The following is a 15,544-nucleotide window of genomic DNA, read 5'->3' on the forward strand; positions in this document are numbered from 1 at the left end:
CCTTTTCTTGCTATAATATTCCTCTCACCTCACCAACAGGAGATGGGTGGTTCAGCACATTTGAAAGTCATACCACTTATTTAGATGTGTAACGGAGAAAATGAGGCTACATCCATGATCAGGACCTCTCCTTGACTTTGTACATCCCCTGTTCCACTGGAAATAGTGTGCAGAGCACAGGGTCAAGTGGTGAGAGCTTCCGTAATACACTATTGTCCATGGTAATGCCTGTGATACAATACTGAAACAACTGAAAGTGTGTGCTGCAATAAGTTCTGGACAAGATTTTCAGATGTGGGATAACTAACTTCAGATTCCATTGACTTTTAATAGGATTTAAGCACTTCTGAAAAGTTTACTAATACTTCTACTGATGGACCTGTTTGACTGAAAATTTCTTTTTCTTGATCACTTACAGCCAAAGCACTGCTACAATTCTGAATTGAAATGGATGATTCTGGCTTAGAAGCTTGACTTGAAGTGGGGCACTCACTTGAGCCCATATGACACACTTCAAAGCTTATTTCATACTTCAAATAAAGTCAGAAAGCTTCAGGCATGCCAAATATAAATCTGAAGTGTCTCTTACAATCCAGCTACAAGGCAGTATTATTTGTGCATTTCTTGCCTTCAGAAGCACTTGGATCCTTTCCAAGGCAAGACAAGCAACCCTATTTCTCTTTGTCGTGGACATTATGAGCATACCTGGGACAGCATTTGAGGATGCTTACTGTTTCAATTCTTTACATGTCTCTCTACATTAGAGTTAATGGCTGGAAGTAGAAAATTAAAAGATTTCCCCCTACACACAAAGGAAGCAAATTAATGGTTCAAGAGACCTTAAAAACAGCTCTTTTTTGTGGAATCAACTAGTTGAGACAGAAGAACAAAGTTCACTAAGGTTTAAAAAGTTTTGGATAAGTGTAATGTGAACACTCAAGTGGCTTAGTTCACTTCAAGAAAAAGAACAGAGGCAATTAGTTTATAGCTCCTCATAAAGATTCAGCATGAGCTCTCATGAGGTGATTTAATAGCTCAGATCTCTAGCTTTGAGTGCTCTAACTCCAGTCATGTTTTGGAGAAGATACTCAAGAGCATAGATCTACTGTAATTGTACAGATTACTGAGAGAACATGAAAACAGCTATTTTTAAAATCAGTTTCTTGACTTCTACATTACCAGATACAAAACTGAGGTCAACATAAATCTACAAGTGTACTTTCAAAATGAAAAACACTGAGCTAGACAGAAAAGAATCAAGTGATCTCTCTTGTGAACTTTCACATCCACAATCTATTTATTCAGCACCAATTACTCACATTGTGGTAGTCACCTGAGTCTTCATTTAGCATCCTCTAATTTGGCTGAGTTGAAAGGGAGACTGCTAAGACAAATTTTAAAGGCTGACAATTTTTCAGTGAAGCGCTTTCTCTATCAGTGGAAAATGAATTATTTTGCCATCACTTTGAATTGCAGTTAGTCAGCTGACATTTTATGGGAGAGCCTGATCAAATGCTAAGACTTATTTAAATATAATATATTATCAAGACACACACTAATTGAAATGCCACCTTTCACAATAATTTAGTTTGAGGAATTCAGGAGACCAGAAAATAAGAGAAAAGCATTTTTAAAGAAGTAAATTGTTGGACAAATGGTATGCATATTTCAAGTTTCTAATCATTTCCTTACATCTTCAACAAAAATCACACAAGGATCGTGTGTAACATTCTTGGGGAGTGTAGCGGGGTGGACACCCGCTCCTGCCTTGAAGGGCTTAAAACAGCCAGGAACAGGGCTGTGGCAGGGAAAAGCTAAGCTGATTGGGGAAGTAGCCACAGCTGTGGCCATGCCCCAATCAGGCCCAGCTGGCCCCTATAAAAGGCTGTGAGCCAGAGGCCCAGGCAGTCTCCCTCTGCCTGTAGAGAGAGAAGGGCCTGGCTACAGGAAGCTAGAGACAGGGTACTTGAGTGGAGCAAGGCTGGGGAGCTCCAGCCTGGAAAGCCCCAGGCTGCGGCTTAGCAGAAGGCCAAGAGGTACTGGGGTTGCAGAGGGCAGCCCAGGGGTAGGCCAAGACAACAGGTCCAAACCCAACCTTGCCATTGATGAGTAGGCTGATACTGCAGTCTGCCCCAGGGCGTGGGGCTAGATGATGACTGGCAGTAGCCTTATACTGAGGTGAGGTGGGACTAGTGGGTGGGGGTTCCCCTGGGAGGAGGAGACCCAAAGAGAAAGGGGTTACTGCTCGGGGGCAGCACCCCAGCTAATAGGGCACCGGGGTCCTGGGAGGGACACGGGGGCCAGAGGACAGGCAGATCACTGGCCTGCAGAGGGTGCTCTGGAGCTGAATTGAGTTAATTCCCTGAGAGACCAGCAGGAGGCACCACAAGGGTGAGTCCACACCTCCACGGAGAAAATCATGTGAGGACAAAAGAATATATCACTCATGGTACCTAACAAGTGTTTAAGGAAAGTCTTGTAAATACCTTCTTGGAGTACATCTTTTAGAGTTATCCTCTCTCTGGAGATTGCTATGTCCTTCACTTTAGCTTTTGCCTCCATCATAGTGACGCTTTTAAGATCATTCTTCTCTATCCGTAATGTAGGATAACCTGAGGAGCCAGCAGAGCCAAACAAACCAATATAAATACCCTTATAATGAGAATCCAAGCACATCACTTCCCTCAATACCACCTACAGATGGAAAGAACACAAATTAATGCCTAGTTGTAAGTAATCGAGATTAGGTTTCAGCATAAAATACAAGCAGGAAAATATATCGAGAAAGGCAACATGAATATAAATGCCTCTGCAGTGAGCATATGCTCAGTCATTCTATATAACCAACTCATTCAGTTTTTATTTGTTTACCTTGTTATATACTTAAGCCAGTTATTGCCTTAACCAAATGCAAGATTAGCAGGCAACAAATAATCATGCTCAGAACTGTGCAGTACATGGCTATAATGAAGCCAACTTCTTACTATGGATTACAACAGCAATCTGAAAAGCATAGACACATCAGTGCCCTCTTCTGGACATCTGAGACTTCTAAAGAGGTGACTATATTCAGGAAGCTTTTAATATTGTAGTAATGGAGTCCATGGATAAACGTCTAAAGGGACAACTTGAAAGTCTTATTTATCCAAAATTTGTTATAAATTAACACTTAAGATTACTAAAACCAAAGTAGGTCAGAGAGAAAAATGATTTTTTTGTTTACTTTATACATATATTTTCTGTTTAGTCATTTCTACTGTTTCCCCATCAGTATGGGTCTCAGACAACAGGTAAAAGACCCTTAGAAATAGAAAAATGTAGGTTGAACTCCACTTAGCAAGAAGTCTCACCATGGTAATACTGATGCACAGAATTGCCCCTGTAAATCTGGTTTGATGTTTATTGTCATAAAGCACAGAAGTAAAGCTGGTTTCATACAAACAGTAGGTATACTGAGAGTAGGATCCTTTGTAAAACCTAAAGAAACCTGGATTATGTGACATCACCAGTGCAGTGCAATCATTTAATTTACACAGCATCTTTCATCCAAAGATAGCAAAACAAATGTTAAGCCTCAAACTCACCTCGTAGGAGAGTTAACTATTGCATATGTATTCACAAGTAGCACAAACCACATTCCATCCATCAAGGGAGCCTGCTGGAGTACGGCTCTGCCTAACGACGATCGTGTGAGTGTCTTTTTTTTTTTAGGCTCATTAATAGGTTTCCAGGGGCTCAAGATCTTGCCAAAGTAACTAAAGTGTAACTTAATTGAAACCCCACAGGGTTGCTCCTATATTTGATATGACATCACCAGCATAGCGTGTAAGAAGGGAGAAGAGGGCTTGGGAAAAAGGTAGATCTAAAATCACTGTATGCTAATGTCCTTTTCTGACCTCTTGTGGGCATTCATCATAATTTTGAAATAGTTTCTTAATTAAGAGCTTCTTAATTCTATTTGTAAAATCACCTTTTCAGGAGCTTTTTTGTTAGAGGGCAGTGAACTCAGACTTCAGAATTCACTTTGTTAGGGAAGACAAGTGTATGCAATTTCAAGGACTGTTACTGGAGATTATAAATGCACAACTTCCTCCAGTTGGAGGCATCAGGAAAATTTATTTGAGATTAAGTCTATTTCTGAAGGCGAAGGAGGTTCGCTGAAATTTCTCCTGATATACTGTGGTGTAAGTAACATCACAGTGAGAAGAACAGTGGAAAGTTTTTGGTTATATGAGCATTTTTTTAAAAATGAATGTTTTAATATTTTTACTTTAATACATTCACCCTATTCTAGGTAGCAGAATAGTGAAATATGATTAACCTCAACTTAACCCACTGCTAAACAAAACTCAGCCAGTATACACACAACTTTTGCCAAATGCTGAGGCAAACAGCTGAGCATTGTCAAGAAAGAACAAAAAAGTGACTTGATTTACAGTTTTACTCTTTCTAAACTTGCCACTGGAGATACATTTCTATATGCAGCTGGGGTTAACAGGAAGGTGGAGTTAGTTCCTCCTCTCTGGCTTCACTGACAGTTCACACCCTCCTTGTGAATGTGAAAGGCAGCTGCAAAGTCATATTCCTCACCTGCTAGCCCAGCCATGTCACCTCCTCTTTGGATCTCTCAAAACAGGCTCTCTGAAACACAACATCAAGTTCACATTCCTCATAATTAGCTTGGAAAGCCTTCACAGCCCTACCCTACCCTACATCTCTGACTTCATGCCTTAGCACATTATTTCCATCCCTAGAGACCCTTTCCTTCCTTTACACTCTCAATAATCCTGACTCCATGCTTTTTCTCCCACACTGCTGCATGTCTGGAACACACTGCTGATGCCCATTCTAGAGACAGTCAAATCAGTCAAAACTTCTGAGACAAAAAAATGTTTTTGAATAAAATAACTTTTTTTGTGAGACATGTGCACACTGCATGGCAAATTTTGATTTTTTTCAGCAAAAACTGAAATTTAAGCCCAAGTTTTTATGTTTTCAATTTCCACCAAAAACACATTTTCTACAGGATTTTTTTACACCATCTGTTTCCATTCAAACCACCATCCCTCCTCACTCAAGTCTCCATTTAAAACCCAACTCTGATGTCTACCATACAAGCAACAAATTAATTACAAACTAGTACATTACCACCATTCCTGAATTCTGCCTCATCCTCTTGTTTTTGTGTGTGTCTACCTCCTAGATTATGAGCTCATTGGGGGAGAGACTGTCTAATTGTGTGTACTGTAAAGCAGGGGTCCCCAACCCCCGGTCCGCGGCCCGGTACCAGTCCGTGGCCTCTTAGAAACCGGGCCGCGAACCGACCCAGTGCAGCTTCCGCAGGCATGCCTGCGGGAGGTCCAGCTGAGCCGCGGGACGAGCGCTCCCTCCGCAGTCGTGCCTGCGGGAGGTCTGCTGCTCCCGGGGCTCAGCTGGAGCTTCCGCAGGCACGCCTGCGGAAGCTCCACTGGAGCCGGTGGACCTCCCGCAGGCACGACTGCGGAGGGAGCGCTCGTCCCGCGGCTCAGCTGGACCTCCCGCAGGCACGCCTGCGGAGGGTCCAGCAAACGAAACCGGTCCCTGGACCTAAAAAGGTTGGGGACCCCTGCTGTAAAGCATCAAGCACACTGATGGCACTAAAACTTTTGAGAGAGATGTTCTAGTGGACGTAGACTTAAAGAACACAATTTTTGTTTTAAATATAGCATCAAAATATTAACTCAGTGCTTCATAGATTAGATAGAAAAAGTGAGTTAGATCAGCCATTAAAGATGTTTCTGTAAAAAAAAAAAACTATATGCAATTAAGTTGATCATTTAGGAGAAAATATTAGTCATAATTATATGATTGAGTACAAGAAGTGGAGTAGCCAGGTCTAAATTTGGATATTACAAGCCAAAGTGAAGCTATTTCTCATCTATTTATTCAATTTAAATAAAAAAGAAGCCTGCACAAAGCTCTGGACATATTACAACAAAACCCCAGCAACATTAAACTCATTTAAAAGGAACTCTGCTAGCCACTCACCTATGAGAAAAGCACCTTTCCACAGTCTAATCATGCATTTAGCCCTCTTCAAAAACCCTATCAACAGATGTCTCTTACAGCCTGCCCAGGTGGTCTCCAAATGTGGGCTCTGTATGACCAGAGGGGGAGCAAGTTCCAGAACCCTCAAGCCATGCCAGAGAATCCATTGCCAACAGAGTCCCCCTTGGACTGCTATGGCAGTATGGCATGGGGAGAAAGGCAATTCCTCCTTACTGTTGTGGTTTTATACATGAATTTCTTACTCAGGAACTCTCCTACCAGAGGTGAAGTTGATCAGTCAGTCATCTCCACTATAAAGCTCAGTCCAATTCCTTTCCCAGGTTTCTCAAGAGACTTCCAACAAAGGTGACAATAGATAAAAGAGGAAAAGAGATGGGAGAGGTTAAGGAGAAATGGAATGGGCTGATTTTTGGTACCAGAGAAAAATAGGATGGTGGAGACATATAGTCTTTCTAGAAAGTTAATGGTTTAAACACGTAATGAGCATTGATTGTGTGACAGGCTTTTACACTGTCTGCTCCTTTTCCTTTCATGGATGCTTCTCATGCACCCACCTCTGCACAATATCTACTTGCTATTCTCTCATCACAAGCATCCGGTCTCCCACATCTTCCACAGCTCAGTTAACAGAGTCATCTCTGAATCTGTGTTCTCTTTTTTTCATTCTCTTTCCTCAACCTTTCCCAATTTTCATTTAAGTATTATTTTGTTTTTGACTTTTTAAGATGTTTCCTTCCTCTCCCAAAACCTTATCTTGCAAACATTGCAAACAATGGCTAATCTCCCACTGACTTCAGTGGATATAGGATCAGGGTCTTTTTCACCAGTGGTTTCTCTTCCCCTAACCTGTATCTACAGCTCCCTCAGTACTTCCTGGTTTCCTCTCCTAATCCTTTGATGCTTCCCCATATGGTGTAGAGAAAGTGAATAAGGAAGTATTATTTACTCTTTCACATAAACACTAGAACTAGGGGGTCACCCAATGAAACGAAAACAAACAAAAGAAAGGACTTCACACAATGCACAGTTAACCTGTGGAACTCCTTGCACAGGGGATGTTGTGAAGGCCAAAACTATAACAGGGTTCAAAAAAGAATGAGATATGTTCATGTACGATAGGTCCATCAACGGCTATTAGCCAAAATCGTCAGGGATGCAGCTGCATGCTCTGGGTGTCCCGAAGCCTCTGACTGTCAGAAGCTGAGACTCAACAACAGGGTATGGATCACTCGATGATTGCCTGTTCTGTTCATTCCTTCTGAAGCACCTGGCATTGGCCACTGTCAGAAGACAGGATACTAGACTAGATGGACTATTGGTCTGACACAGCATGGCTGTTCTTATCTCTTCCCTCATATGCTTCACAATTCTATTTCCTCATCTTTACCTCCACTATGTTGTTCCAGATAAAGCAGAAGACAATTAAATGCTGAAGCATCACCACACTTGCAGAGCTTTTAAATGGATTTTCTGCTCTGCCTGGAGCAGCAACATGCAGAGAAACAGCACCCAGAAATAAGCATTAGTATTTCATACTGATGTCCAAGCCTGAGCCCTAAATGAAGATGCTTGTCCCTATCTCATCCATTTCCTGCAGATCTTTTTCTCCTACATACTGCTATTTGCTGTTTTCAAGAAATCCTAAAGCACTGAATAAGAAAGCTCCTCGGAAGAATTAGGCAAGACATCAGTGGATACACAGAGGCCTGGTCTACACTACAGAGTTAGACCGAAGTAAGCTGCCTTGCGTGGACCTAGCTATGCAAGTGTCTACACTTAAAATTATTTCCAACGAATATAAGCATCCAAATACAGCAAAGCAGTACTACCACTTTCCCGAGTGACACTGAGCCATAGTCAAGGTACTGAAGTCGATGCAGCACAAGTGTAGACACTGGGTTACTTATTTCGACACTAACAGTCCTTCAGCAGCTGTCCCACAATGCCCATCACTGACCACTCTGGTCATAATTGTGAACTCCACTGCCCAGGGGTCATGGAAACCAAGAGGCCTCCCACCCCTTTAAAGCCCTGAAAATTTCTGAAATGCCTTTTCCTGGCCATCCAGCTCAGCGAGCACACCTAGCAGCTTTCCACTGCCTCTTGTCCAGCTGACCATGCCAGCTACACATTCAGATGCACTCTGTCCTGGAACAGACAGGAAATATTGATCTCCTGGGCTTACTGGGAGAAAAGGCTTTGCAATCATAGGAACATCAACATCTGTAAGTAGATTGCACAGGGGATGCAGGAAAAGGTGTACGAAAGGGATCAGGAGTAGTGCTGCGTGAAAGCGAAGGAAAAGCATGAGGCATATCAGAAGGCTGGGGGGCCAACGGTCTCTTTTACAAAGAGCTGCATGCCATACTTGGTAGACACCTTACTGCTACCCCACAGACCACTGTGGATACCTCTGAGGAGCCCAAGTCACAGGCCCCCAGTGTGAACAGCAAGGGTGAGGAGGATGAGGGGGGCAAGCGATGCCGCAAGCCAGAATCTATTTGAGACTCCACTGCAGTCCAGTCAGTTCTGGGGTCAACTCAAGTTTGTAGCATAGACATGGCCAGAGACAGCTGTAATAGATGAGAGTAGAGAGATTTCTCCCCAAATGCAAAAATATCTAATTGAAGGATAAGCAAAACCACAGATTCATACAGATGTGATGATGCCTTGGACAGAATAGCAACATGTAGTTTGCCTAAACTGGCAAAATGACATAGCAGAGCTTATCATAGGGGGAGGGATAGCTCAGTGGTTTGAGCATTGGCCTGCTAAATCCAGGTTTGTGAGTTCAATCCTTGAATAGTAGTGGACCCAGGACTGACCCGTGCTTGTGACCTCAAAGAAAAATTTTGGCTGGCAAATTGGTATCAGAGGCCCAGGAAGCACAGGCTAAACCCAGATGTTGTTCATGCTCCTCGAATATGAATGTCATCAATAGGGCACTTCTAATCATTGGGACACTAGGCCAGCCCAGAGTCACCTGTTGTACATTTCTGTAATTAGATTAATACTTACTGGTTACTGGTGTGGCATTGTTAGGGGTGTCAGCTCTCAGGTACTGTGTCGTCTGTGTAGAGGGCTGAGATAAACCTTGTGAGCTGCTGCTGTCACTAATGCTGTTTTAACCCAAAAAAATTGACAAAACATCAAACTTGCTTCTGTAACATAAAATTCTTAAGATCCTGTCAGAGAAATTATAGCATATCAAAATTAAATTTAGAAGATTATCCACAGTACTGAGACTAAGGGAAGCAGGGTGATTTCCCATAGTACACGGTTTGATTCTCCACAACCCTATCACTACTTTCTTTTAACATTTAATGCTTTTCACTAATTGATTTGCATACTGATCTATTTTCTATTAAGTTTTCTCAATCCTCGTTGAAATATTAAGATACATGTACAGATAAGACATGACAGACAAAAAGCATTACTTATCTCCAGGAAGTTTCATATACCTTCCTTATTTTGTTGATACTAGTCATCTATTGTGGTTGAATAACGTTCAAGAAATAGACCCACAGCACCAGTCTGAGCCAAGCATACAGCCGACGGGTACAGTTCATGCTTCCATACACACACATGCACCTTGGTTCAGACCTGTAAAGATGGTTACATACCTGTTTGGTAACTTTTGTTCTTCCAGGTGTGTTGCACATATCCATTCCATTTTAGGTGTGTGCACAACAGTGCACCGAAGATGGAACTTTTTCCAAAGCAGTACCTGTATCAGATACTCCGCGTGCTCATGTTGCTAGCTAGGGTATAAAGGGGCAGAGTTGCCCTGATCCCTCAGTTCCTTCAAACTGAAAGTCATTGGAGTCGCAACTGATGTTGAAGAGGGGGAGGAGGCTGAGTCATGGAATGGACATCTCAAAGGAGTTACCAAACAGGTATGTAACAGTTTTTAATTCCTCAAGTGCTTGCACATGTCCATTCCACTTTAGGTGACTCACTAGAAATTCCAGATGGAAGAGGGTAACAGAGTCTACCTAAACAAAGACTGCAATACCACTCTCCTAAATCTACCTTTGTCGAGGCCTTGGAAAGAGCATAATGAGTAGTGAAGATATCAGCCAAGGACCAAATCTCAACCTGGCAAATGTCACTGATGGGAACATGACTGAAGAAAACAGCTGATACTGTTTTGTGCTCTCGCAGAGTGTGCTCAACTCTTTGAAGCAGTGGAATATTAGTAATATAGCACAGACATACAGGAGGAGATCCAAGAAGAAATCTTCTGCAAAGTGACAGGTTGCCCTTTCTTCCTTTCAGAGGAGAAACAACTGGAGACATTCTAAACTCTTTAATACTGTTCAGGTAAAAGGCTAGCGTCCTACCAACATACACAGTCTGAAGATTTTCCTTATCTTTGAGAGTGAGGGTTCAGAAAAAAGATTGGTGTGTATACAGTCTGAGATTAAAATCCAATACCAATTTGGTAAAAAATTTGAGGTCCATTTTTATTAAAATAACTATCTTTACATTCAGGCCACTAACACTCAGAGGATTCGGGGGAAAAGAGATGTTTCCTTCTATAGGAGGATGGAATGCAGAGAGAGCTGCCAGATGAACTCTCAGAACTGACAGACGGTCCTTTCTTTTAGGTGAAGCAGGTAATCCAGTTAAGTGAAGGGGAGCACATGAAGGAGAGAGATCTTTCTGCTGGGACCACATTGAAAATCTCTTCTGTTTCTTGAGGTATGTATTCTGGTGGAAGGTTTTCTGCTATTTAAAAGAACATTTTGAACTCCAAGTGAACAGACTGCTTCCAGAAGTGTTAATCACTGGGCATCCAAGATACCAGCATATGCCAAAATGACCAGGATGCAGAGTCCTGCAAAACTATGATCAAAACTTGAGGGAAGGTTCTAGGATACCAAACTGATTCTTAGATCTGTTGAGCTTTTCAATCTGATGGGGCCAGGCTGGCGCTATCAAAATTGAATGGGCATGATCCTGTCTGAGCTTGCTCAAAACTCTTGGAGCCATTAGGATGTGGGGGGTGGAGAATGTATAGAAATTTCCCCTTCCAGGATAGTAGGAAGGAGTCTGACACAGACTCCAGGCTGTGACCTGGCCTCAAACAGAAACGGTGACACTTCCTGTTCTGCCAGGTGGTGAACAGATCTATTTCTGGCATTCCCCAAATTTGAAAAATAGACTTCGCTATTTCGGGTCTGAGGAACCATTCATGATCTCTGTTAACAATCTGCTGAGATTACTAGACGGTTTTAAGACCTGGGAAGGTGAGATGCTTTGAACATAATCTCCTTCCTGATGCAGAAAGACCAGAGGTTCATTGCCTCTTGGCAAAGGTGGCTTTGACGTGGCACTTCCTTGCTTATTTAGATAGGATATCGCAGCTGTGTTGTCTGAGCACCTGCAACAAACAACCTTTGATGTGGGGAAGGAAAACTTGAGAAGCCAGGCAGATAGCTCAAAGCTCCCAAATATTGATATCGATGGAGAGATCCTGATCGGACAAGAGACTCTGAGCCTGGAAGTCCCCTAAATGAGCTCCCCAACCGAGAGGTTAAGCATCTGTCTCTAGGGTCACGGAACGTAGGGTTGGGGCAAAGACAGTCCCTGACCACTGCATAAACCTCAGGTATTGTCAGTTCCAAGAGCTAGGGGTGTACCACAAACGAAGTCGATGTAGAAGGTACCGGCAATGGAATCTGTCTTGATGGCACTAAAAGTGATGCCAGAGTCAACAGATATATTGCTAGATGATGAATGTGGTATCAAGGAATACCTAACTGGATTAGGCTGAGCTCTAACCTTGGTACCAGACTACTACTTATGAGTCTCCATGGAGGCCTTAGCTCTCAAAGTGGAAGAGAACGTCTTCTAGCTAGAGGAAATGAAAGCATCCAACTCCTTCTGGTGTTTGTGGTACCAGGGAAGGAGAACACCTTCCCTGTGACAAGGGGAACTGCCAAGTCTAGCAGTGCACGCCAAGATGGAGGTGCACTGAGACCAAACCGCTATGTACTGAGCAGCTGGGTTCTTACTGGAGGGGGCAAAGCTGCATCCATTAAGATATGTCGAAGTCAAACTCCCCTCAACTTCAGTCCTGGTCTTAAAACCCATACACATAGGGGACTTATGTCATACATGACCCTGTCCTAAACACTTTAAACTAGAATAAGGGTCACTGACTGGCATGGATTTTTAACAGCAGTAACAGCACTTCACTCCCACAGACCTAGACATGCCCTGCTACTGAGTTTAAAGCCCAGAGAATGTAAGAAACTAAACAGGTTACTAAAACAAGTACCACTAGCCATCAGTATAAACTACTATGTACATAATGGAAATTATTTTCTTAGAGAAAGTTAAGGGAAAGTGTGACTAGTACACGCATGCTTTGACTACCGATCACAGGCAGTAAGAAGGAACTGAGGGGTGGGGCAGCTTCACCCCTTTATATCATGGGCGGAGGTTGCATGTGCTGTCCCCACAAGTTACCTCTATGGAAAAAAGTTCTGTGGCTTCAGTGCACTGACACGCACGCACACGCACACGCACGCACATATGCATGAAAAATGCCAGTATATACAGTACAGACCCATTTACACGCAAATCCGCTTAACATGAGGTAGCGCCATGCCTCCCAGTGCTACCTATTTAACATGCAAGCCTCGTTAACACGCGGTACGGGAACTTGCTATGTACTCACTGACATAGAAATTGACAGGAAGTGCGGAGCAGAAACGTGTTGTATGTCTTTACTACCGACCGGGGGGGTCAGCTACGCTGCGGCAGCGCTTTAAGGATCCTCAAAGTGCTGCCGCGGCAAAGGACTGTCTTTAAAACACTGCTGCAGCAGCGCTTTAACGTTGCTGCCACTCCCCTCTCTCCCCCGGCTCCCCGCCATCAGCGGCCCTGCCGGTAGGGACCCTACCAGCAGGGCCGCTGACGGGGGAGGCAAAAGGAGCAGGGACCTTAAAGCGCTGCAGGGTCCTTTGCCGCGGCAGCGCTGGGCTGCCGACAGGAGTGGGGCGCAGCAACGTTAAAGCGCTGCCGCGGCAAAGGACCCTGCAGCGCTTTAAGGTCCCTGCCCCTTTTGCCCCGCCTCGGCCGTCAATGGCTATTTGAAAGGGACCAGCTATTTAAAAGGGCCTGGACCCTTTAAATCACCAGTGCGGACCAGGCAGCCTGGCTGGGGGACGCAGACCCCCTAACCCCGCCCCTTCTACCCGAGGCCCCACCCCTCCCGGGGGCCCGAGCTGCCCCTGCTTTTCCCACTGCTGTTTGCTCAGCTCACCAGCCTTCTATACCCCCCCTTACTTAGTTTAGCTAACTCCCTACCAAGACTTTAAAAAACAACTAAAGAGAAAGTGGACTTTTACAGACCACCACATTGTTCACTGTTATAACCCTTCCCGAGTCCATGCTTGTCTTATTTAGATTGTAAGATCTTCTACAAAGGAACTTGCGGTTTGTACAGAGCGTAGCACAAAGGATCTGTGATCTCAGCTGGCGTCCCAAGGCCCTAGTATAATACCAGTGACGCAGCAAATGACTGACTACAATTAAGACAATTTCTGAGCATCCAAGTTCTCTCAAAAGTAGGTAAAAGTAACTATTTTCAGTGGACTCAGATATACTAAAGCCTCTTTCTTCAGCCGTGACAGCCTGAGTAGCTCTGAATTTTTGGCTTCCCAAAGCTCCTATCCCATTGCCCCTAGTCAACTGTATTGCACAAAAGGATCTGGGATTTTGAACCATGTCTGCAGCTGCTGCCTCTGACACCGCTTTATGTTTAACCACCACACACTTTCAGCCTGAAAGTGAAATAGTAGGTGCAAAACCATCTTAAAGAGTTCACTTTGAGGCACATTCTCTTCCTTGTCCTTTTCCACCTGTTAAGAAAAAGAGTCATAAGGGGTTCTTATGAGATAAGAAACTTCCTGGCCACAATGAAGAAGTTTAGGTATTCCAATAAGGCCTGAAGGCAGGACAGAGAAAATGATCTGAATATAATCATAAGTATTAAAAGACCCTCCTATCTCAATTACTGGCTGTTTCAAGATAGTGGTGGCAGTGTATGGTCCTTTTCTTTACCAATCTCCTATACCACGTTTCATGCCCCAGAGATTCCCAGATTCTGACTAGCCCTCTAACAAATGGGTGCACTACCATTGCTGTTGAACTAGGCTGCCACTTTACATAGCTGGGCCCAGCTTTTCTGTTTTGACCATTTGGAGAAAAAACAGATAGCTTCAAATTAAACAAGTCTGAAGAGAAGTGCCAAAGCATGATTAGCTTTTGCAAAAAACACAAGCCAGAGAGGAGCTGCCACTGGATTCTGATTGACTGGAGGGCACCCAAACTGCCAGCATTCCAGGTTATTGCCTTTTTACTTATCCAGTGCTATGGACTATTGCTGCTGCACAGATCAGAGGTCAGAAGACAAAATTGTCTAAGTACAGGAAAGGAAGGAAAACATTATGACAAGCAAACAGTGACAATTAGTTTCTCAGTTTTTAAAAGTGATTCTCGGTGTCTCTTTTTACACATAACACATAGACACCTTCACAAATGTCAAACAATTGTATATGAAAAGAAGATTGTATACTTTACCTGTCATCCAACTCTATTCTTTTCATACTATGAAGATGCAAGACAGCTAATATTATTGCCACCAGGAATATAACAGCACAGCAAACCCCTACACTGATATAAAACACACGGGTAGAAGTGGTGGGAGCGGCATTTACAGGATCAACTGAAATGGAAGGGTAAAACATGTCATTGAAATGTACTTTTCTCCAAAAGAGAGAAATTACATTTATCAATTTCAAATGAGTTCATATATGATTGTACAAGGAGTATGTTGGCGTTTCTAATTCAGTCTAATACTAGTACTTGTTTTACATCAGTCTAAAATAACTGGAGCAAAGAAAGGCAGCCCTGATGTGTCTCAATGTTTAGCTTTCCATTAAGCAAAGATTTAAAGACTGTTTTCCCAGTAGGGGTCAGTACAGGACAGAGTAAGCAGACTCAGGAAAAGATCACAACATTCTAACAAGAAAAATGTCCCAGAATCCTACTGTCTTAAGCCAAGGCCAAGACAGGGGGCTTGTCTACACTGACAAATTTTGTCGCCCAAAACTGCCTTCTGGCAACAAAACAGCGATAGCGTACACACAGTAATGGGACTTTTGTCGAAAAAAACGGCCACTTTTGGGGACAAAAAACTTCCACCCCTACGAGAGACTTTTGTCTTTTCCCCTCCCTTTATTGTCGACAAACCACTAGTGTAGACACAACGCCTTCTCCCCTCACCCCACCCCTGATTTTATTTGGCCTCCAGAAAGTTTTCCACAATTCCCATGCTGCTGCTCTGGTCAGCAGTTTGAACTCTGGCTGCCCTGCAGCCAACCCACCCCTCCCCCTTGCAAGCCCCGGGAATTTTAAATCTCATTTCCTGAGCATGGCTGGCTATCGCACCAAACGCACTTCCGCTTGGACTACCGCTGAG

At 43.4% G+C, this 15,544-nt stretch overlaps 1 protein-coding gene across 3 annotated transcripts in view; it reads right to left on the minus strand.

The window, feature by feature from the left end:
• RYK (receptor like tyrosine kinase) overlaps positions 1-15,544 on the minus strand; it is a 125,546-nt gene that overhangs the window by 57,967 nt on the left and 52,035 nt on the right. The window contains exons 6-8 of one of the 3 annotated variants that reach the window (XM_045030133.1): positions 14,644-14,788; positions 9,067-9,167; positions 2,487-2,612 (exon numbers count right to left, since the gene is read on the minus strand). In XM_045030133.1, the coding sequence (XP_044886068.1) occupies positions 2,487-2,612; positions 9,067-9,167; positions 14,644-14,788 (372 nt within the window). Of the gene's footprint in view, positions 1-2,486; positions 2,622-9,066; positions 9,168-14,643; positions 14,789-15,544 lie in introns of all 3 variants that reach the window. The other 2 variants (XM_045030132.1, XM_045030134.1) reach the window with 2 other exon arrangements.

Source organism: Mauremys mutica, chromosome 9 (genome assembly GCF_020497125.1).
Source record: "Mauremys mutica isolate MM-2020 ecotype Southern chromosome 9, ASM2049712v1, whole genome shotgun sequence".
Taxonomy (NCBI): domain Eukaryota; kingdom Metazoa; phylum Chordata; order Testudines; family Geoemydidae; genus Mauremys; species Mauremys mutica.